The following is a 23,023-nucleotide window of genomic DNA, read 5'->3' on the forward strand; positions in this document are numbered from 1 at the left end:
ATTCTTAAGAAGAATGTTTTTTTTTTACAGCATAAAATCTGAGAAATGTTTCTTTAAATTATATAAATTTATGGATTTTGAGTTATCTTTTGTTATATGAACATATCTTAAGCGTCACTCATCTCGGTGCTGCTTAAACGACAAAGGCAATAATAATGGAAATATTAATTTGTTTTATATAAAAATTTTGATACTTGTGTTCTGTAGCAGCTTTGGCACAATTTGGGGTACTCTTCTGTTATTGGAACCGGATTCAGAAATGTATTGATGTATGTATTAATGAATACAATGTACATAACATATGTATGTGTGTGTATAATGCACACATATATGCACATTCATGCATACACACTTGCACATACATTTTTGAATCTAGCCCTGATAACCGAAGATTACCCAATTTGGGCTTAAGTGCACTTTTTTTTTTTTTTTTTTTTTGCTAAATGTTGTAAACATCCATGAAAATGAAAATGATTATGGTAAGCATTAAATAGGTAATTCATTGAATATTTATAGTTATTTAACATACACACACACATATATATATAGAAGGAATATAACATAGATTTGTATTTATTATAGTATTAAGTATACTTTTTTCCAGCAATTTATTTAAAATATAATTCAATAAAATAATATCATAATTCAACAGAACTTATACAGATTCATTATTTCATTTAATACAATTATGTAAGCACTTTATATACAAAATAACAACATATATGTAATATAACAACAAAAATATGCTGAAAAATTATATTTATTATTAAACATACCAAAAAATTCTATTTGCTATTTTACTTAATATAAATAATTTTATTAGCTATTTATTAAAACAAGTATATAAACACATTTGAAAATTCATTTTTTACACACTCTTTTTGAAGACCACAGTTCAACAATTGCTGCTAATAATGCCTCAAGCATAAAATATAGCTTCCGTTCATGCCAGATTGAAAATAGTAAGGATAATGAGTACTTTACAGTGAAAAACGATTATGATAACAGACTGCAATTACAAAAATACAGTTAGATCATTAACTGTTGGTATCTTGCATGTGCACAGACCAGTAACTGTTTGTTTCTCGCACATGTACTAATCAGTAGCTATTTATAAACTGCCAATGCAGAAATGCACCAAACTAATTAGCCAAGGCTGCTACAGAAGACAACTACCAATTTTTTTTAAATCAAATTAAAAAGTATTATCACAGAAAAAAATAATAAGCAGCATTCAGCATATCTGTCCACTCAAATTCTCAAACAATAATAACTGGGCAGTGGTGAAGGAATCTTACACAATTCTTTTAATTCCTCATGCATTTATAAAATTACATTATATGGCATGTGTTAATCATTTTTTATTTAGAAAAAGTACAGATTTTATAAAAGAAAAATTATTAATGAACTATAAAGCAGCAAATGAATAACTAATCAAATGCATCCCTTTTTTTAGAACTGGGCAAAGATGAAGCAACAGTAATTTATGCAACTGGTATTAATTTTCACATAAAAGTATTTTACAGTATTAATTATCGCATAAAGTTTCACTAAACAAAACTATATTTAAACTTTAAAAGAACGGAATTATGAATAGCTCTTACACCTCTATGCAGTATGAAAAGTACTCAGTAGAGCAGCATCTACAGGCTCCATGCAAGATGGGCATGTAAAGGAACGCATTAGCCAATCATCAATACAAGGAGCATGATAAATGTGCAAACATGGCAAGTAACGAATTGAATCTCCAAATACAAAATCTCCCATGCAAATAGCACATCTATAAATGAAAAAAGATATAAGAAAAAGAACATGGAAAACCTTTTCATTAACTAGATTAGAATCTTTAACAAAGGTTACATTAGTTTTGTATCTAGAAAAAGTTATCAAACTCAGGCTAAGATAACCATTAAGTTCAGCTACATACTTGATATCTTTTTTAAATTTTATATAGATTTTCCTAAAAAATTCTTTCCATTTTATGTACTAAATATATCCTTCAAATATAAATAATTAATAATTAAAAATATGAAGCGATACATTTTATATTATGCTAGGTAAATACATATTTTATTAGACAAGTACTTTGGTTCTAAGATACTGTTTAAATTATTATTATTTTTTTTTACATTTTATAGTTTCTTTACAGTTATAAAGACTACTACTTTTTCACAGTTATTCAATTATTGGTACTTACGTATTAACGCAACCAGGCCAAAATTCGCATAAATCGCCAAATTTGGTGACCCTACTTACGGCAACCCTACGTGTTATACGTAGTTTTGTAAAAAGAATTTATTTGTAAAAAGAAAAAATAACACTGGGCATGTACTACCACAGCAATGGGTTTTCAGCGGAATTTGCCGAGAAAAGAAAGAGACTTTTTTAGTTACTGTACCTAACAGAAGCGCCGTTACCCTCATGGAAAAAATTTGCGAAAATATCAAGGAAGGAAGCATCATTTATTCGGATTGCTGGAAAGGATACAATACAAGTGAGTTCGAAAATGCTGGATTTCTGCATGGAACTGTTAATCACAAATATAACTTTGTGGATCCCAACACGGGCGTTCACACACAACGTGTAGAGCGCATGTGGGGCTCAGCCAAATGGCGCAACAAAAAACAGAGAGGAACAGCCCATCATCATCTTGACTCATACCTTATCGAATTTATATGACGCCAAGCTCAAGCTGTTAATGGCAAAGACGGTTTTCAATCAGTACTAAAAGCAATAGCCAAAAGATTTCCGCCAAAAAAATAATTCTGCAACTTATTCAAATTCGAAACCAAAAGGGGTTTAATTGCTATTTTATATTTTAAAACAAAATAATATAAAAAACTGTATTAAAAATTATCTGTAATTAATAAATGTACATTTTCTTTCTATTCATACTTTTTTACTAAACATACAAATCGCGCCAACCTGGTTGCGATAATACGTAAGTACCCAATTATTTTAAAAATATAAAAATCCTCACTTTATATCAATAATTCAAAAGCAATACTGCTTGTTGACCACATTTATAAGATAACTGCGATTTTATAGCTCTTTTCTTCTATTTTGTATTTTAAACCAGAAAATTTTCATCCCACACAGGTACATGATTTTAAAAAGGTATTAAATGGACAAATCTGACTTTATTTTTTGGATTAAAATTCAACTAACAATACAAACATGAGAAAATATATAAACTTCATATTTAATCCATTATATTACATTTAAATTTTACTTTGTGTTTTTTGACTAAATTTTAGATTGAAAATCAAGTGATAAATAAAAAGTTACAATTGATAAATAAAATAATTTGATAAATAAAAAGTTCTCCTTTCAAGATAATCTTTTATTTATTGAAGGGGTTTCATCAAGCGCAATAAAAATAAATCACTTGAAGATTTAAAATCAAATTAAATAGAGATATTTATCTATTAAATGTCAATTAAATCTTTATGAAATGTTTATCAAATAGTACTATAATGGATTTAAATAGATCAGACTGAGTAGTCAGAAAAAATTACACGTAAAATCAATCAGAAAAAATCTGATGTGAACACCATAGCTTTCTTGTACAGCCTATAAATTATACATATTTTTGGCGGCACTTTATTTAAACTTATTTCCTTAATTTCATTAGAAATGTACTTTTCATTCAATCAATTTACTTCTCATTCCATAGCAAGGCAAAAGTATACAAAAACTCAAAACATACTAATTTAGAAACTGAAAACATCTTCATTAAAAACTGTAAAATACATACACATAAAATAATAATAATAAAAAAGAATACTATTAAAAACAATTAAAATTGGAGTTTCTACACAAAAATAAGTAATTTGGCCAACATACAGAGAGATAAAATTCTCACAGCACAGAAATTTAAAGTTTTCTTTTATCCCATTGGGCAGCAGGACACTGAAGTTGGTGCACCAACTACCTTTATTTACTATACTAATAACAGTTTCAAATGTACACAAAGTCCCACATTAGGCTCAGCTCCCCTTACACTTTTAAAATGTTGATAATTCTACAGCTATGAAAATTAACTAAGGCATAAAAACCTTAACGGAACATTCCATAGCATAATTCAAAGTCATAAGAACAACATAATTGTTAGGAACTGCAAGAATTGTAAGGAACAAAAGAACAAGATAATTTAATCACTTTTAAATGAAAAAAAATCACAATTTATCAACATATAATAATAATGATAATAAAAATCGGAAAGGTTTCACATTTTAAATGACATCCAAAGAGGCTTTTTTTAACATTTTGTGTGTTACATTTATTTATTAAATATCATGTTTTTAGCACTTAAACCATAAAATTCAGATCAACAGCAATGTCGCAAAATTATTCTTAAAATGAGCATATCTTTAGAATTTCCGACACACACTTCCGCGTGCTGGAGATAAAAATGTCTTCCCCCCGGTAGAGTGTTGCCATTCCTCGCTTTTGAATCATTGAGTTCGTTAATCAAAAATTTGTTAAGGTTTTACAAAATATGAAATCAATAATAAAACAGATTCCAAACTTCAAATGCCCACATTCGCAGTAGGATTACATCATTCAAAATTGGATGGCTCTAGGTACCATTGTTTTATCACAATATGAGAAACACACATACATTTATGCAGATTCTTCATTATTTAATTTCTTAAAATATAACACAGGGTGACAGTATTTGGTGGCAATGATTTTAAAAGTGATATGCCGTTTATAGGGTTCTGACATAAAATCGCAAAATGAAAACAACAGTCCTTCAGGGACAAAGCCCCTTTGGACTAAAAAGAGCTCACTGAGATGACTATGAGGATAGGTATATATACATATATATATATTATTACAACAACAAATTATCTGTTGCTAATTTTTTTATGAGCATGATCTTTCAAATTCTCACAAAACCAGAAAAATGTTTGAAATTAAAAATATATATATTAATTACTAAGCACTGAAGAAGATGTCACATAATTCAAAGAAATGCTCATAAGTTTTATATTAAGAGGGGGAAAAATCCATTGCTTTCAAAACTTCACCCTGTGTTTCAAGGAAAGATATAAATGGAAATGAGAAACATTACAAAATGTATTGCATAGAATTTTATTTGTATGGAGATAAAATCAAAATAAGAGAATAGTTTTCACTAAAAGAAGTGAAACTGTGTAAGATGAAGACAGTATCTTAATAAAGTGAAGCAATGTCAGTGTGAAAAAAGAGCTTTCATTTACTTGGAAGAAACTTGGATGGACAGCTACATAACATTCTTAAAATGCTGGCAACTGAAAACAGTTTCTAGTTTTGTGACGAGTGGCAAAACAGCCCCCCAATTTTTTTTTTTTTTTTTTTTTTTTTTTTTTTTTTTTTTTTTTTATGTGCTGGTGGTGATATGGGATAGTTTACCTCATATTTCTCTAGTGTAGAAAGCAAATGCTACATTCGCCAGAGGGGACTATTACCAACAAATGAATTTTTCTGTTTTTTAAACGAAGGCACTTCTTAAAAACAAATTCCAAATCTTCCTCCAAATGCTGTACTAGTTTTAGGCAATGCCTCCTACCACATTGTTCAGTTTAATAAAATGTCCAACAATGAGAAGTTCGAAAAGAAGAACTTATGCATGGTTACTTCAGAAAAATGTACAGTTCTCTCGAAATTTACTGATACTAGAGTTGGAGCTAATGAAACTAAATGCTCCTAAAGAAAAGACATATACATTTGATTCAATTCTCGTTGCTGGAGATAAGGCAATGGATAAATTACTAAAAATTACGGAAGATGCCCGTGAAAGTGTAACAATAACAAACTGGAAGAAGTACTGCACCCATGTAGAAAACGACTATTGGAAAAAAGATAGATTAATGGAAGATTTTAGCGAGTCTTTTAATTATTTCTTCTGATGCTAAGGAATGACAACTTAGATACAAAGAGTGACCGAGATACAGAATAATAAAAAGTTTAGAGGTGAAAAATTTCTTTTTTTTTTTACCCTTCAGCATGTATAATACTGCATATAGCTATCAGGGCAAAAATCAAAGTGATGTAATAATTATTTATTATATTATAGTAATTATAATTACTTAAATGACTATAATAATTATTTATCACCATACAATTCATATCATTAATTAATAATTTTTTCAATGTGTGATAATATACATAAATTTTAGCTCAAAGATGGAAAAAGAATAATTATCATTATAATAATTATTTATTTTCATATAATCATCATAATAATAAAATTATTAGAGTTCATTGTCATAAAAAATATAATAATGGAAATCATATAATAAAATATAATAATTGAATAATTACAATAGAATAAAAACTATTTATTAAGCTTTATTATAAAATAAAGTATATAAAGCAAAACTAATTTAAAAAACAATTGTATTCTTATGAATATATAACTAAATAAATGCACAAAAATAATAACAACAGAAAAATTACCTACTACATGATTCATATCCATCTACCTTATTTTCAAAATAAATCAATCTGAATGGCACATGCATGTTTGTGCTCATAATCGTGGCGGAGGTAACCTTTTTTCGATAGCATAAATATCTCACAAAAATGGAAATTTAAATTTTCATGAATTGAAGAAAGCAACTAAGAAAAGTAACTAAAGAAATTTAATGGAAATATAAGAGAATGGTTGCCATTTGGGCCTTATTTATGAAAGCACATGAAGATGATAATATAGATCCTGTGGATAAATTCCAATATCTTATCCAATCAAAAGTAATAAATTCTTGCAATAGATAATTAGCAGATAGTCATTCTGTAACTGCAGATAGTTATTCGAACGTAACAGAAGCTTTAAGATTAAAATTTGGCATAAAATATTTATTGATAGAAGTTTGGAGGACTTAGAGTTTGGCAAAGACAATTAATTGGATGAGCACCAAAATATCACCTTGATGATTTAATGAAATTCATTCAAAACGAAGCCTTTCAATTGCAGTTTCAGTTTAAATATTAAGAATAAATCCTTCAAGAAAAGCAAAAGGGTATATTAAAAAGTATATAAGCTGCTAGTGTTACTGAGATACATGCTTATTTGATAGTGGTAAACATAACAGTAATAAAATATGTTTTAAAGCTAAAAATATGGCAGTGATGCAGAAGGAAAAAATACTGTTTGATAAAAATGTTTTTATTAACTGAAATCAGGACAAAATGGCGAGCACTGTAAAAATTCAGTGAAATATATTTTATATTCAAAGAGACATTTTATGGTAATATGTCCAGAATAGCATAATACAAATAAGGATAACAATAAAGACAAAAGTATGTGAAAACAAGCCCCTCAAGTCATAAAAAGAGAATGTACAATTTACTGATAGATTACACTGAAGTACATTTCTAATCCTGAACTTTTCCTTCAGACACCTTTTGTAAAGTTAATATGTAATAACACTGACAGTCACATTCATGCATTAATAAACAAAAGATCACAGAAGCCATATTTTTTTTAAGTCTTTGGCTTTAAATGTGAACTGCTGAAGTTAACTGAAGAAGAAATTGTACAACATTATTTATTTGGAGGGACAATAACAAATGAATCAAGACAAATTTTATAAAATCTATTTAAGTAGTCTTGATAAATATCTTTGTAATCTTGAAGCATTATATAAGAAATGATTCATGGTGACATTCCTCGAATTTGGATTCAAGAACTTGAAACTTCTAATAGTATTATAAGTAACACAAAAGTATCTACATGCTATTGAAATATTAATTGGATCAGAAGTCGCAAGAAATCTTGTTATCAGTGAAGAAAAAAACCTAAAAGAAGATTTAGTTGCCCTGAAAACTAAATTAGGCTGCACATTAATGGGGAAAAATTCCTGAAAGTCAGAAAAAAAGAATTGTAAATATGAAATTTGCGACTTTGCTGCTTGCAACGAATACCAGCATTTCAAATTTACTGGGCTTAGAAGTTATAGATATTAGGAATCATATAGAGCAGAAGCATAAAGATGAGATTAAACAAACTATAGTGCAACATTTTCAAGAAACTGCATCTGTAAAATGTGATGAAAGATACGTAGCCAGGGAAGGGATAAGTTTACCATCCTTTACCTGACAATTATCATTTGGCTTTGAATAGACTGGATTTCACATATCAAATGCTGAAAAAGGCTGGTTGTCTTTTAGAATATCAGACTATTCAAAGAATGATTGAAAGAAGATATACCTGAAATAATTCCAAAAGTCGAGCATTCTCTATCTTAACCTTTTAAATGTCAAGTTATTTTGATGATTTGCGTGCATAAATTGCCAATTTTTTTAATTCCAAAAATGAAATGTTTGCCTCGCAATCAAAAAATAAAAAAAATGCCACACTTTGAATTTTAACCTCTATCCTTTGAAACCTTCAGTAAAGTGCTGCCATCTGTTGAATTTGAAGACAAAATAAACTTCTCACAATATATATTCGGGTGTAATAAACAATGCACTTAAAAAAAAAAAAAAAAAAAAAAAAAAAAATAGCAGAGTAATATTTGGGCATGACATTTTGAAATACCAGTGCTTGCTGTGTCCGAGAGCATTTCGGGCATGACAGTTAAAAGGTTAACATTTTGACAGAAAACAGTCCATCTAAGAATAGACCAGTTTTTTATGCATCAACTAAATTACTCAAAAGCCCTTTATTAAATGATTGAAGCATCAAGATAGTGGTTCATTCAGTTCATTAAATATTTTGAAGCAGTCTGTTCAAGCAAGACATAATTTTATTCTGTGACAATACTTTTATTTATTGTTAAGTTACTAATTTTTTTGCATAATTAACACTACATTAACTACACTTGAAACTAAAAGGTGTAAAATCATAAATCCAACAAAATCATTTCTTTTTCTTATCATATTTTAATTCTTAAAAGTAACAGAATAAAATGCGTGGTTAGATGATTCCTTTATTGCTGAAAAATGCCTGCATTTTAAAAAAAACATCACGGTATGTTTTCAAATGAAGAAAAATTCCTTCCATCTCCTCCCAAATATCCTGATTAAATCTGTCATGCATTTATATCCAGTGGGATGCTAAGTCACTGAAAAAATGATTCATTGTATTGTGTATTCATATTTAGTTAGACTTAACGAAAAAAGTTACCACTACACAGATGAGAAGAATAAACACTTAAATGTGGTTACTGTAATAGAATGCATTTTAAACTAGTTGATACTGTAAAAAAGACAATTTTCATTAAATACACTTGAAATTTAATGTTTTGAAAGCATGTCCTGTTTTTACTGAAAGCATTCTATTTTAAATCTTTTACGGAAGACATTTACACAATTTTAGAACCCTTTAATGTTTAAAGTGTATTTTTTTAAATGTTCAATCTGGCCACCTTTTTCAGGGCTATAATCTGTATCACGTTTTCCATGATAGAAAGGCTTTTTATAAAATTTCCAGGGGTACAAATTTTCAGAGTTCATCAATAATATGGGTTTGCACTTAGAAAGAAAGCAGAACAGTCTACATGTGAAATGTTATGGGATTTCACAGGAATAAATTGTAAAGTATGTATGCTTATAACCTGCATCAGTTTTCAGTTTTTCAAGGAATGCAGTAGTACTTTTCTAAGTATGATTTTTTTATTTGTCTTAATGAGGTTTCACTCTTTGAAATTCAATACGCTAGATGTTAAACTTTCTCTTGATAATATGTTGAGTTGATTTTAAAATTTTTTCCCCTATCCTCTTATTTTTAATTTTCCACTTAACAGACTCATGTGACAATCATAAACCCCTTACTGAAACGTTTTTTGGATTAATGGAACAGGATTCTTACATTTTATCCTCTATTTTTTTTTTAAATAAATAGACTTTTTTTGTTTAGATCATTTAGGTAAACTCATGTTTCTTCAAGAGGTACAACATATTTCCATTTATCTCCTGCTAAATAGTCTCCATACAGGGTTCTACAAACTGTTCTGTGTTGAGCCACATGCCTTGGCAAAAACTCACGAACATTATGTTTTTTAAATCTTTTTTAAGTTTCAAATCTTGATTTATTATTTTGTTTATTGTTAATACAAAGGTATTTTAGGTCTTTGCAAGTGTAGTATGTAAGTCTTTGCAAGTGATTTCTGCATTGGCAAATTTTCTCTTGTTAATGGTATTAAGAAACAGTATATACCTTTTCTGGGTATTTATTTGGAGTCTTCTTTCCATGTAGGACTGACTGTTTATTTCCTTTCCGATTAATAATGCTGCTTATTTTGCACTTAGAAATTTTAATACCATGCATTTCACGTTTTTGAAATATGGAATAGGAATATTTCTCTTTCCAAAGCACAAAAACATATTTTTCAATCCCCAGCTCGTTTACATATGGCATTTTAATAGACAAATAAATTAAATAGCAGGCAATACTTTTTATTTAAAATAATAAGCTGTTGCCAGAAAACTTTATTCCAAAATATTTGCTTTTTTAAAAAAAATTCTTTATCTAAATCGTTCTAAAAATGTGTAAACATCCATTGCAGATATTTAAAAAGACATGGATTTTCTTACCTTCTGCTGCACTATTTTTTGATATAGTTTAAAAAGATATGGATTTTAGTACCTTCTGCTGGATATACCTTAGATATGGATTTTAGTACCTTCTGCTGGATATATTTTAAATATGAATTTTAGTACCTACTATTTTTTGATAGAACACTTTTTGTTTGCACTGTCAGGCATAAATTTATGGAAATTTCAGGAAGAAAAGTAAGGGAATTCGTATCGAACAATTAAAATGGAAAAAATTTATTTCTTGATGCTTTTAAATAGTATTTTTTTTATTCTTTGTAAGAACTAAATTTTAATTGATGGAAGTAAAATAAAGATTGCAAGATCTTTTGTAAGTTTTACTGAAACAAAAAGTAAAATCTGCAAAATATTTTGGTTATGATTTTGCATACATTAATGAACAACTGAGCTGATGTACAAACCTGTACAGGATGAGTATACGATAATATTCTAGTAATGTTTAATCAATATACTGCCATTTAAGGACAAAATTAATAAAGAAAATGCCATACATACAACTTTTAGTATATGTTCACATTTCCTTCCCCCCTTTCTTTGATAGGATATTCTGATTTCAGTCCCTGGTCAACATGTCAAGCATGTAGTTAAAAGCTTGAATGTACTTTAAAAGGAAGTTGATGAAAATACAGGAAATATTATTACCAAAGAACATTTAACTGGTGAAGAAGAAAAGCAGATGCTGGCATGCTGACTTTTGTGCTTTTTGAGCTTTAATGGGCATACGAATCTGTCCTAGATATTAACAATACACAGAAAGGTCCAGTCCAAGGAATTTTGCTGTCTATGAAACAGCATATTTTCCCACCCCCTTGCCAGCCTAACATGTTAATTTTGGATAGGATATTAAAATGAATGTATGCATAAAGACAGAGCTCCACTCTATAAAAATAAGCAGGAAAATAGAGGCTAAAATTCTAAGTAATATTCATATTACTTGAACATTTTGATCAATTGTCAATAACATGAATGGCATCGGACAGAGCTACAAATGAGAAATCCTCAGCTTCTATTCAGCCTGGCCAGGGTAGTTTTTATCAGTATTATTAACTCTTTTAATTATTTCGCTTTGAAAGAAAATTCAAAAACATTAAAAAAATTAATAATGTAAAATGAACACGTATACATACAAGACAGGATTCAAGATGTGTTATTATCAGTCCATTAGAATAATCACTCCTGGACATCATGAAGTATTTTAGGCTGTAGCCATGTAAAATACTGATTGCAGCATAATTAGAGATCATCTGACAGTATGTATGTAATCAATGTTAATTTAAAAAACTCACTGTGGATGCTTTTAGAGCCATGTCTATGAATGCTATGCCTGAAAATGAATACTATGATAAGAATAGTATTCATTTTTTTACATAATATCTTGCTTACTTTTTTCATTTGATTTTAAATAAATGTAACACACTTTTAGTACAAGAAATGAATGTTTATATTATTTAGTTCCATTTTTCACTACTATTTTTATTATGTACCTATATAATTCCAATCTGCTATGCATAGAAATTTAATACATTCTTTCCAACATCCAACTATGTATTTTAACTACAGGTTAATAGTCTTTGATTTTCTCTGGTAGATTTCATTTTACTAGTATTACTTTTATTGATAATTAGTTATTAGAATACTTTTATTCATTTTCATATGAAGTATATATTTGCCCATTAAATTAATTTCAAATGGCTATTCATTTCCCCTATTCAGAAAACTTATTTTTCATTTACCGTATAATATTAACTTCAGAAGACTATGCTTATTTGTATGCTCTTCAAATTTTAATTAATTAAAAATTACTATTTACATTTTGCTCCTTGTACATATTATTTAGTTAATTTAAATATTCTTTATAGTTTATTTAAATATTTTATATAGTATGTTCAACATTTTATATAGATAAACTAAATAACATTATTTTCAGAAATAAAGAATTAAATAGCAAATTAGCTAAAAGTTAGTAGGTTCATAAATAAAATTAATTTTAACAGTAAAAAAAAAAAAAAGAAATTTAAATGTAACTGTAAGGGAACAAAAAATTTTCTGTAAAAATATAATTAAATAATAAAAAGAAGTTTCAAGATTAAATAAACCTTACAAAAATGAAATTTTCAGAATATGTTGACACCATTTACACACTTATTTAATGGGAATTTATTAGTACTGTTATCATCCTTACCATTCATCCTGAGTTGTATAAACGTTATTATATGCTAAGAAACAACAAGAAAGTAATTCAGTCATAAAAAATTAAATTTAGATTAAAATGCATGCAAAATTCGATTTATAATCACTATACATATTCAAGTGAAAAATCTTGAAATAAAATAAATGGAAAAAAAAAAAAAAAGATTCATAAGAGAGCAATAAAGAATCAAGATTTACAACAGGGCAGAAAATAATAATCCTAAGAAATCAAGATTTACAACAGGGGAAAATATAATAATCCTATATTTATAATCTATTTATCGTATGTACTTATAACCATATCAACATAAGGAATTTTAGAACTGAAAATCCACTGTGAATGCAATCTTGGGTACTCTTATGTTATTGGGACCAGATTCTGAAATGTATGTATGTATATATGTGCATACATATGAGTGTGTAAACACACACATAGTACAGTCAAAAGTCGTTAATCCGGACTCGTCGGGACTTCGGCGATTCCGGATTATCGATTTTTCCGGATTATAGATCATCAGTTTAAATCGCGTTAGCTGGCATACAGAAATTCTAAAATTAAAAATATGAAACCGTAATTTATGAAATAAAGAACAATTATGATCTAAAGGGTATCAAAATTTACATAGCTTAATATTTATTTGTTTACTTTCAATGTAAGTTGTTTTCTTTCAATGTAAGTTGTTTAAGTTGTTTCGGTTTATGTGATAATACTTTCTCTTTAATTCTATAAACAGACATAATTTTTTGTTCAGTTACAAAGTTCCGCTGTTCAAGTCCCGTTAATTGCTGTGCCGAGAATACCGACTAACTTGTTAATCGAAATTTTTTCATTTTCACTAACCTCTCTGTCACATTCTTCATGTCTTTATCCATTTTTTGCAGCAATTCCACTTTTTGTTTGATGGACATCGGAACATACTTTCGTTTTGTAGATCCTTTGGGAGCTCCAATATCGGAAATTCTATTTGACATAATCGAAAGTTCAAGTTTACTTTTATAAAATTGCTCTTACAGTCTGCAAAAAATAATAAGCCGGAAATAATTCGAAGATTAAGGAACAACGCAATCATCAACATTAACTGAAATAGATAATTTTAGCATATACCATCCTTTATACATAAAACGCGCACGCGAAAACGTATTCTGCGCTTGCGCACACGCAAATGCGCAGTCGTAAGATGTCTTACGCGCAAACACCTATGCGCATGTGTCAACGCAGCGCATGCGCAAAAAGTTTTTAGCTTTGAGGTCCGGATTATAGATCATTCCGGATTATGGGTGTCCGAATTAACAACTTTTGACTGTATATGCACATACATACATATTCTCAATCAGGCCCCGATAAAAGAATAATACCCAGTCTTGCTTATATAGGGCACAGGTAGAGAGAGATCTTTAAAATCAGAATGAAGGAACACGTTAAGTACATAAAAATGAAGGAAGTCTAAAGGTCTTCATTTGTTTCTCAACAACGAGATAAAAAAATAAATTCAATTTTCAGAAGCCAAAAAATTATTGCTTGCATTAATTCACCTTTCAATTTGGATTTCCTAGAAACTCCAAAATCTATTTACAGAATAATCTGGTCAATGGCATATGTTCCACTCTGTTTTTATTGCATTTTTACTATTTTAGGGTTCACCTTTCTGTGTTTGATTTTTTATTTCAAATCTCATGGGAAACACATCATAATTTTTAATATGATTATCATAACAATGACACAGACAATAATGGATTCCTTCTAACAAAACTGCAGTCAGAGATATTTTCCTCTTTATTTGTGATAATTTTTACATTTTTCTGCTATTTAGTTACTTTAAACTGGACAAAATTATTTTCCTCAACAAAATCTTGTCCAAAAAATACTCACTCTTTATTTTTATTACTCCCATCATATATACCAGTCGGAAGTTGCTGTATGAATCCTATTCTTTTAGCAATCTTAATCTGTTCATCTTCAGTTAGCTGTGAAATCGGTCTTCCTATATTTGGTGACACAAAGAATACAGGTTCTATTGTCCGATCCTATAGAGAGAAATCCTTTATGTAGAAAATATTTTATTAATTTACAATACAATCTATTGGCCAAAACATAAAAATAATATTATTATAAAGTAATGAGTAATGAAGAGGAGGTAATTGATGAATCAAAGAATGAACTAACAGACATATTTTATAATGCCTAATTCACTATTATATCTTATATGATATTTAAATACCAAGAATTTATCATCATCACATTTATAAAAAATTGTAAAAATCATAATGGTGATAATGTAATCATGTGTAAAGTTTAGTTTTGTAGATGCAAACTATAACTAGGTGATTTATATCACAGATGCTGTTGCAATGACTGGAATTTTGTACCAATACAGTATGGAGCAGAAAAACTTATAATAACACTGAGCTTGCAAGAGTAACTCATGCTTTTAAAAGTTTAAAATGGTAAATGACAAGGAATACATCAGATCCTTTACAGAATGAGTTTGATAAAGACAGCACTGTAGCTACAGCTAGCAACACTTGCTAAGTGCTTACGGAGGATACAGTTGATGACAGATCATGTCACCATACACTTCAGAAATTTCAGGACAGAGTCAAAAAGTGTAAATATCAACCAAGTTTTGGATGTCATTCACTGGTTTTCCGACAGGTTCTAGACCAAAACATAAAAAATGACTTCAATCAAATTAATCAGCATCTCACAAATAAGGAAAACATCTACAGTATACAAAAGAGGGATGCAAACATATGGTTTCATCCGAAAATTCCAGTGGGTTCCCTGCTGGTTTTTTGTAAAACTTCAATGAGAGTCAGCATTTGTGTTTCTTTGCTAACCCATTATAGAAATGAACCATTTTTAGAACAGCCTGTAATTAGACATGGATACCATAATGTCAAGTATTGAAGAATCATGCACCAAGCTGCACAGCTTATACCATCAACCTCAAAAAGAGAACTGCAGACTAAAAATATTTCGCTATATGTACGGTAGGATGTCAGGGAACTATTCTTCTGAGAAGTGCTTGTACTAAGACAAATGGTAAATGAGGACAAAATATACTAACAGATTTGAAAGATTACAAGAACGGACATTTAAGCGACCAGCTTCATCGATCTCAAAGGTATTAGTTTTCCTCATGATAATGCAGATTTTACATTGCTTTATATTGTTAAGAAAAAGAACCTCTACCAGACAAATGGAAAAAAAGTCATGCATATGATGGCAATTACAGGAAATCATTGGCATTACATTTTATTGCATTCTCCTCCTTTATTTTCAATTAAATAACATATACAACTTTTGTATCTATATAATTTAGCATTAGTAATTAAAAAGATAAGTAGTTTTATAATAGCTGTAACATTATCTCCCTCCCCCTGGGGGGGGGGAAGTCACAACATCAGGACTTAAATCCACAGCACAATTACTTTATCAAAATCTTACACTTCAATAAAGACAGTATGAATGCAGAAACTAAACAATAAATATTCTAAAACCCCTTTCAATACTATTTACTCAAAGGTGATAATCATTAATTAATGCAGAAATGTTAAAATTCAAAAATAATAAATCAACAAAATAAGTAAGGCCAAAAAATATACGTATTAATGCATGGATTACAATGGTTCATAAATGCATCATGAATGTATTTTAAATTACAATATCATCACGAATTAGTCAAAAATTTTAAATCACTTTCAATCCTAATTTAAAAACTTTAAATAATTTTAAATCACTCATTGGTGTTGTTAAATTTAATAAAATTGTTAAACAATATGCAACTGAGGTATGTTTTCGATTTAGCTACCATAACCATTGAAAGCATTTCTGGAGATAAATTTGGAAGTTGCAGCAGACTATTATAAATTTTTTGCAAGGGAAGAATAGTATACAAGTTTTCAAAATCATAACAGTTCATTTCTTTAATTTTAGAAACAATTGTTAAGTTAATGATCCAACATAAATTATGTTCTTTTCTAACACATTAAATATTAAATCAACCCTTTTGAGCTGTTTTGCAAATAAATAGTCAACATACTTTTTATAATTTTTTAATTCCATTGGCCATATATCCGAATTTAAGTGGTGGTGTATGGAATTTGGGAACAGCATAGACGTTAGAAAATTTATTGTTTTCAGTAGGAAATGAAATTTTAAGTTTGTGGTGGAAAGCTTAAGCTTGTTTATAATAGAGATTTCTTTTTCAGTGGTTTTTTGGTAACTGACTGATTGAGTTCTTCCACAATAGTACACTTTTACTATCTAAATTTTTTTTCACATAAGAGAGAATCTAACCTTTTATATATTCTTTATTAAAATTATGTATATATATGTATTTACTATAAAAATATGTAAATCAGCTTTATAATTTAATTTAATAATAGCCTCTTAATTCCTCATTTTTAATTTGGGTATTTCCTCTCTGTATTCTAAGAACTGTAATAACTTTCCTGGACTGTGTCATTTCTAAATCAATCTACGACACATGGCTTGCGTAATGCTGATGACATATCTGATTCGGAACTCAAAATTTTGAGGACTGAAAACTTTCTGACCTAAGCCAAAGCCAAAACCTTCCTCTTTGTGAGCTCCCATATTGGAAAACTGTGCACTTAGATTCTGCCTCTCTTCTAATTAAAGCGGTATTTTCCTTACTCTCTTTTTACTGCAGCAGCATTAAAAAATGTAAATGTTTTTCAATAGGCATAATAAGAGTGCCAATAAATTGTGGCCACAAATTGTCAATTTAAATAAAAATGGAATTTAATCTGCCTTGACTGGCAAGTTTCTTCTTCAATATAGATCTACGTGCTACGCCATCAATATTGCTATACCTTTTTTCATCATATGTATACGTATATATTTTTGAAAGGAAAATTCAAATGGAATTTTGTATTTCAAATGAAAATACTACTTTTCTTGTTAAAATTAGACAAAAGTTGAATTCCTTTCCTTATGAATGATTTGATACGTAAAATGTGTATTAAAATGTAATTAGGATTTTTTAAGACTTGATTAATTAAAACTCTTAGAAAATATTCATAGATTATTGGCCGCAAATAACAATAAAACAGAATAAAAGATTGCATTCTTAAGTTATGGTAAAGAACCCCAGGGATATTTGCTTTAGCTAACAGCATGAAATGGAATTCTTATTGTCTAATCAATAATGATAGCTTAATTTCCATAAAAAATTCAATACAACACTAAACAAACTCTAGTATAATGATATTATTATCAGCTTCAATAACATAATTTAAGAAACTCATAATAAAATACAAATAATTTTAAAACTTAAGCAGTGAGAATCAGTTACAACTTGAGTGCAATGTGAAATCAGTTATGATGTCAAAATAGTGAATTTTTTTAAAGCAATTAAGTAAAAACAGATCACTGTGTACATAAGGAGAACAATAGTCTTGTTCTCTCCATAGGCACAGTGAACTGCTTTCATTAAAAAAAATTACAATATTGAACAAATTTGGCATTGTGTACATTTAACATAATATACATTACATCATTATATGTAATATAGTTATTCTTTTCATGAAGCTTTATGTACCATCAGAGTTCCCACTAGGCCTGGATTAACCAGTAAGCAATATAAGTGCGTGCTTAGAACAACAAGAAAAGGGACACCAAAAAAATTTCATATTGCCGGTTTGACTAAGGAATGTATGGTACAACTAAATCAAAACTGAGAGAGAAGGAATGAAAAAAAAAAATTAACATATACATATGTGGCGGCACCAAAATCTTTTAAGTGCTTAGGACCTCTAAAAGTCTTAACCTGGCTTTGGTTGGCGCCATCTAATTAGATCAGAGGTTCTCAACCTTTTTAGCTACATGCATCCCTTTCATCATTGCTAGATTATTTTCCCCTTCCTTTCCAAAACTCGAAAAATACATTTATAAATTTGTTTAAATTTAGATTAGTTTTTTTAATTATTTTATAAATTACACAAATGTTGAAAAATACCAAAACTTTAAAAAAAGTTGTATTTTATATTAAAAAATAATAAATAAAAGGCTGACTGCACTCCACCCCTGAAGCTATAAAATCCCCCTCCCAAATCTGAGGAACTCCGAGTTACAGTTTACACCAACATTTAAGCTTGGCACTAAACGGCACCCAACAGGAAAGCACCAGATAAACCTGTACCTGTTTAACTAAATGCTATCATCATAACTGGATGGGATTTTTAATGATATCTGAAAAATGAAAAAATTACCATAATTGACGGCATATAAGACACACTTTTTTCCCTAAATTTGGTCTCAAAAAAGTTACCTGCATCTTATACGTGAAGGTAATTGCATTCAATAATTGTTTATTTGGCTTTTACAAAACATGAGAACTAAAAGAAAACACGCTAATGAAACCTTTTTTCCTTGCGTGTAGCCGTCTAAATAAGGGTGCGTCTTATATGCCGTCAAATACAGTATATCAATAAGGATCCAAATATAAAATTTAGAAAATTCTAATGTTTTACCTTGAAAACAAATACTATCTCCAAAATTAAGAGCTCTGTCAGATATAACCCTTCTTATCAGAAAAACCACCTGACATTCAGCTAGAATCTACAAACCTTTAACAGAAATTGCAGAACTTCCTGTGAACTTCTGTGTATTCTATGAATCAGCTGAACTTACAAGAAGGAAAATTTAAAGGTGAAAAAAAAATTCCCCAGTTACCTGACAAGATATACATAATAATCTATTTCAGTAAATAAATAAATCAGACACTGAAAATACACAGAAGAAAAATTACTTCAATAGGAGTAGGTGGTGAAGATGAATCCTGGTCTTGATGCTCTGGTAATAGTGTATCATCTTCTGGCGAAGATGCACACAATTTCAAACAATTACCCATAGCAATACACAAAAAAGAATAAAAAACTTTTGACTGATATACAGAAGTTGTTCTTTTTCTGTGTCATCTCAGAAAATTCCAAAAATTATGTTAGTCTTGTAAAATAACCTGAAATATTAAAATATTTTAGTTAACATTTTCATGCTCAGAAAGCAATTTAAATAGCTGTGTTTAACATTTAATAATTTCAATGCTCAGTTAATAAAAAACATCTCTAAATACAAAATTTTGTAATTACAGTAACTTTTCATCATATGCATACACTGAAGCTTCTCTCAAAAATTTTGTTGGAATAATATTCATTAATATATTTCAAGTAATAAAATGAAAATATGATAAAAAATAATAAATGTATTACTATGCATACATGACATCATTCAACATGAAACCTGTTTCCAAAAATAAAATTTTAAGCTTAAAAGTTAACTTTTTGTAATGGTTCAATACTGATACTTTTTAAATATGCTGTCCCTACAGAACACGAAAATCAGGCCACATATCTTCAGAGACTATTCTGATACATGCAAAAATATCTGTAATAAATGCAATATGAGCATTTGTGACATTTCTTGGACAATGAAAATCATGTGTTTAATCAATCAAAGCAATAAACTGCACTGCATATATAATGCAGAAAAGATTTATTGTTGATTAAACAGAGACAAATGGGAAAAATATTTCATGAGGACTTCCATCTAATGTTCATAAATTGTCTTAACAAATCCATTCTCAGCCCCATGAAAAAGCTGCAAATTCAATGGTGATTTTATAAATTGGTGAAAATGCCTGTTTGATTAATTTTAGGGCACACAGGTACTGTACTATTCATAAATAATAATAAAAAGAAGTACTTTAAAAGAACCATGAAATTTTATGACAAAAACAAAAATTTGTACAACCAATACAGTAAACTCCCGATTATCCGCGCCTGCCGCACAAAGTTTTTTTTTACAAGGGTAAAGCAAAGAAAATAAAAATGCTCACGAAACTGAGTGAAACGTTAAATTTGCTAACATCGTGCTTATTTATGGCCAAAATATCCCAGGCCTTCTCGGAACCTTCCCCTCTGATGAGTAAGTGATTTCTTATTCACCCTTGCAGTGTCCGCTCCAACCCCTCTCTCTTACTGACACATCCACTTTCTCCCACTCGCCATTGTTAGTTTAAGACTGATGGTGTCTGCGAACCGGTCGGAGTTAATTTCTTATCTTTTATTGTATTCAGTGCTTGTGCTTTTTGGTTTTGTTTTTTCGTTACCGATTTAAAATGTCAGGAAAACGAAAGAAGGTTGTGTTGACGATTGCGCAAAAACTAGAATTAATTTCCAAAGTAGCAAACGGTGCTGCAAGGCAGCAGATGGATTTGGATTACGGAATCGTGGAAACAACAGTGCGTGACATTCTAAAGCAAAAAGACAAACTGGTGAACTTTGCATCAATGTCGGACAGTGCTTCCGCAATGAAAACGCGAAAAACTATGAAGGGAACTATGAAAACACCTTTGATGAGCTAGACACGGCATTGACAGAGTAGTTATGTCAAGTTCGAAAAGAGGGTACTCCTGTAAATGGTCCTATCACACTGCGGCGAAGGCACAAACCACTTTTGAGTTTTTAGGCCTGAAAGGAAATTTTGATGTGTCTTCTGGCTGGGTGACTCATTTTAAGCAGCGACATGGAATTCGAGAAATTGAACTTCATGGGGAGAAACTTAGTGGTGAGCAACAAGACGCCGACGATTTCCACCATGAATTTGAAAAATTTGTTTTAAAAGAAGAGCTATTGTTTGAACAAATTTACAATGCCGACGAATCGGGACTTTTGTGAAAATGTCTTCCCACTTTAGCATTTGAAAGTGAAAGTAAAGCGGCGGGTTATAAAAGCAGCAAGGAAAGGATCACTATCATGTTTTGCAGTAACGCTACCAGTGGATATAAACTTAGACTTGTTGTCATTGTCACTCAAGTCAAAAAAAGAGATCTTTCAAAGGCACAACAATAGAAAATTTGCCCGTTGATTACTTTAACCAAAAAAAAAAAAAAAAAAGGATGGATGAACCGAAACATTTTTCAAGAATGGTTCGAAAAAATCTTTGTTCTTCAAGTGCGTAAACATCTTAAATCGAAAAACCTGCCTGAAAAAGCTGTGCTATTGATAGACAACGCACATTCTCGCCCAGCAACAAGCACGCTAAAGTCTTCTGATGGACAAATTTTTTTTAAAGTTTCTCCCCCCAAATGTTACTGCGCTAATCCAACCCATGGACCAAGGAGTCATTGCAACAATGAAGAAAACATACCGAACCAAGCTGCTAATGACCAAAATTAAAGAAGGTTATGATCTGAAAGAGTTTTGGAAACACTACACAATCTTGGACAGCATCTACGATATTGCATCTGCATGGGACTCAGTGAAACTGTCAACCCTCGTAAAATCATGGAGAAACCTCATGGCTTATGTTGAAGCCGACAACAACCTAACCCCTTTGAGTTGTGAAGAAGAGAATGAAGAAGTAGACACGTCCACGGCAACTCTTGCCGACATGGTGAAAACAGTTCCGGGTGGTGAGAACGTCGAAGCTGAAAACATTAACGAGTGGTTGGAGTGTGACGTCAACGAACCTGGCTTCGAACGCTTGACAGATGACGAAATTGTGAAGAAAGCAAGGGAAGAGACCGAGAATGAAGGAGAGCGAAGTGAAGGCGAAGAAGAGCCCACTGTGCAGATGTGGAAGACTCACAAAGTGGCTTTGCAACAAGTTGACGGGCTGCTGAGCTATTTGGAAGAACAAGATGACGCGGAGTTGGCCGAGAAACTTATGTTACGAAATATGCAATCTCGGATCAAGAGAAAATGCTTCCAAAGCAAGAAGAAAACACAAATGAATGATTTCTTCTAAAAGGTGTAGTTTTACAGTTATGCTTTTGTAATTACATAATACATTACAGTATTAAAACAATACATATGTTTTAATTTTTCTGTGTATCCTTGATGCCTCTCGTAAGAACACAGCACTTTTCTGTTTTCATTAACAAAATGCATTTTAGGTTAGTTTTGAGTGATATACTAAAATATTAAGCATTAGTTAAACATTTCCTGCTGTTTATTTTACATTTTATTGCACATAAAAAGATTTTTCAAAGTTGGAATGACTGTTTTCTCTTTTGCTATACCCGTTTTTAGCTTTTTTCGGATTATCCGTGTTTTTTGTTATACGCAGCGGCTGCGCCACCAAATTCCGCGGATAATCGGAAGTGTACTGTATTTATATTCTTATAGTTGATGGACATTGTTCAGAGAAATATACACTTTTCAATGAAATGTTTAAATATAAATCATTCAAATCAATATCTACTCGAACACATATGTAGTACACACATGTGCAGGTCAGCTGTTGTTACATGTATAA

The 23,023-nt window shown here is 29.9% G+C and overlaps 1 protein-coding gene across 2 annotated transcripts in view; it reads right to left on the minus strand.

The window, feature by feature from the left end:
- Positions 1–23,023, minus strand: part of LOC118189739 (RING finger protein 11-like) — a 43,854-nt gene that overhangs the window by 14,805 nt on the left and 6,026 nt on the right. The window contains exons 2-4 of one of the 2 annotated variants that reach the window (XM_035360402.2): positions 19,515–19,724; positions 14,609–14,763; positions 1,607–1,780 (exon numbers count right to left, since the gene is read on the minus strand). In XM_035360402.2, the coding sequence (XP_035216293.1) occupies positions 1,609–1,780; positions 14,609–14,763; positions 19,515–19,616 (429 nt within the window). In that variant the 5' untranslated portion in view covers positions 19,617–19,724 and the 3' untranslated portion in view covers positions 1,607–1,608. Of the gene's footprint in view, positions 1–1,604; positions 1,781–14,608; positions 14,764–19,514; positions 19,725–23,023 lie in introns of both variants that reach the window. The other variant, XM_085813924.1, reaches the window with a different exon arrangement.

This window comes from Stegodyphus dumicola, chromosome 3 (assembly GCF_044657685.1).
Source record: "Stegodyphus dumicola isolate Sdum_Otavi_A_Nest chromosome 3, ASM4465768v1".
Classification (NCBI taxonomy): domain Eukaryota; kingdom Metazoa; phylum Arthropoda; class Arachnida; order Araneae; family Eresidae; genus Stegodyphus; species Stegodyphus dumicola.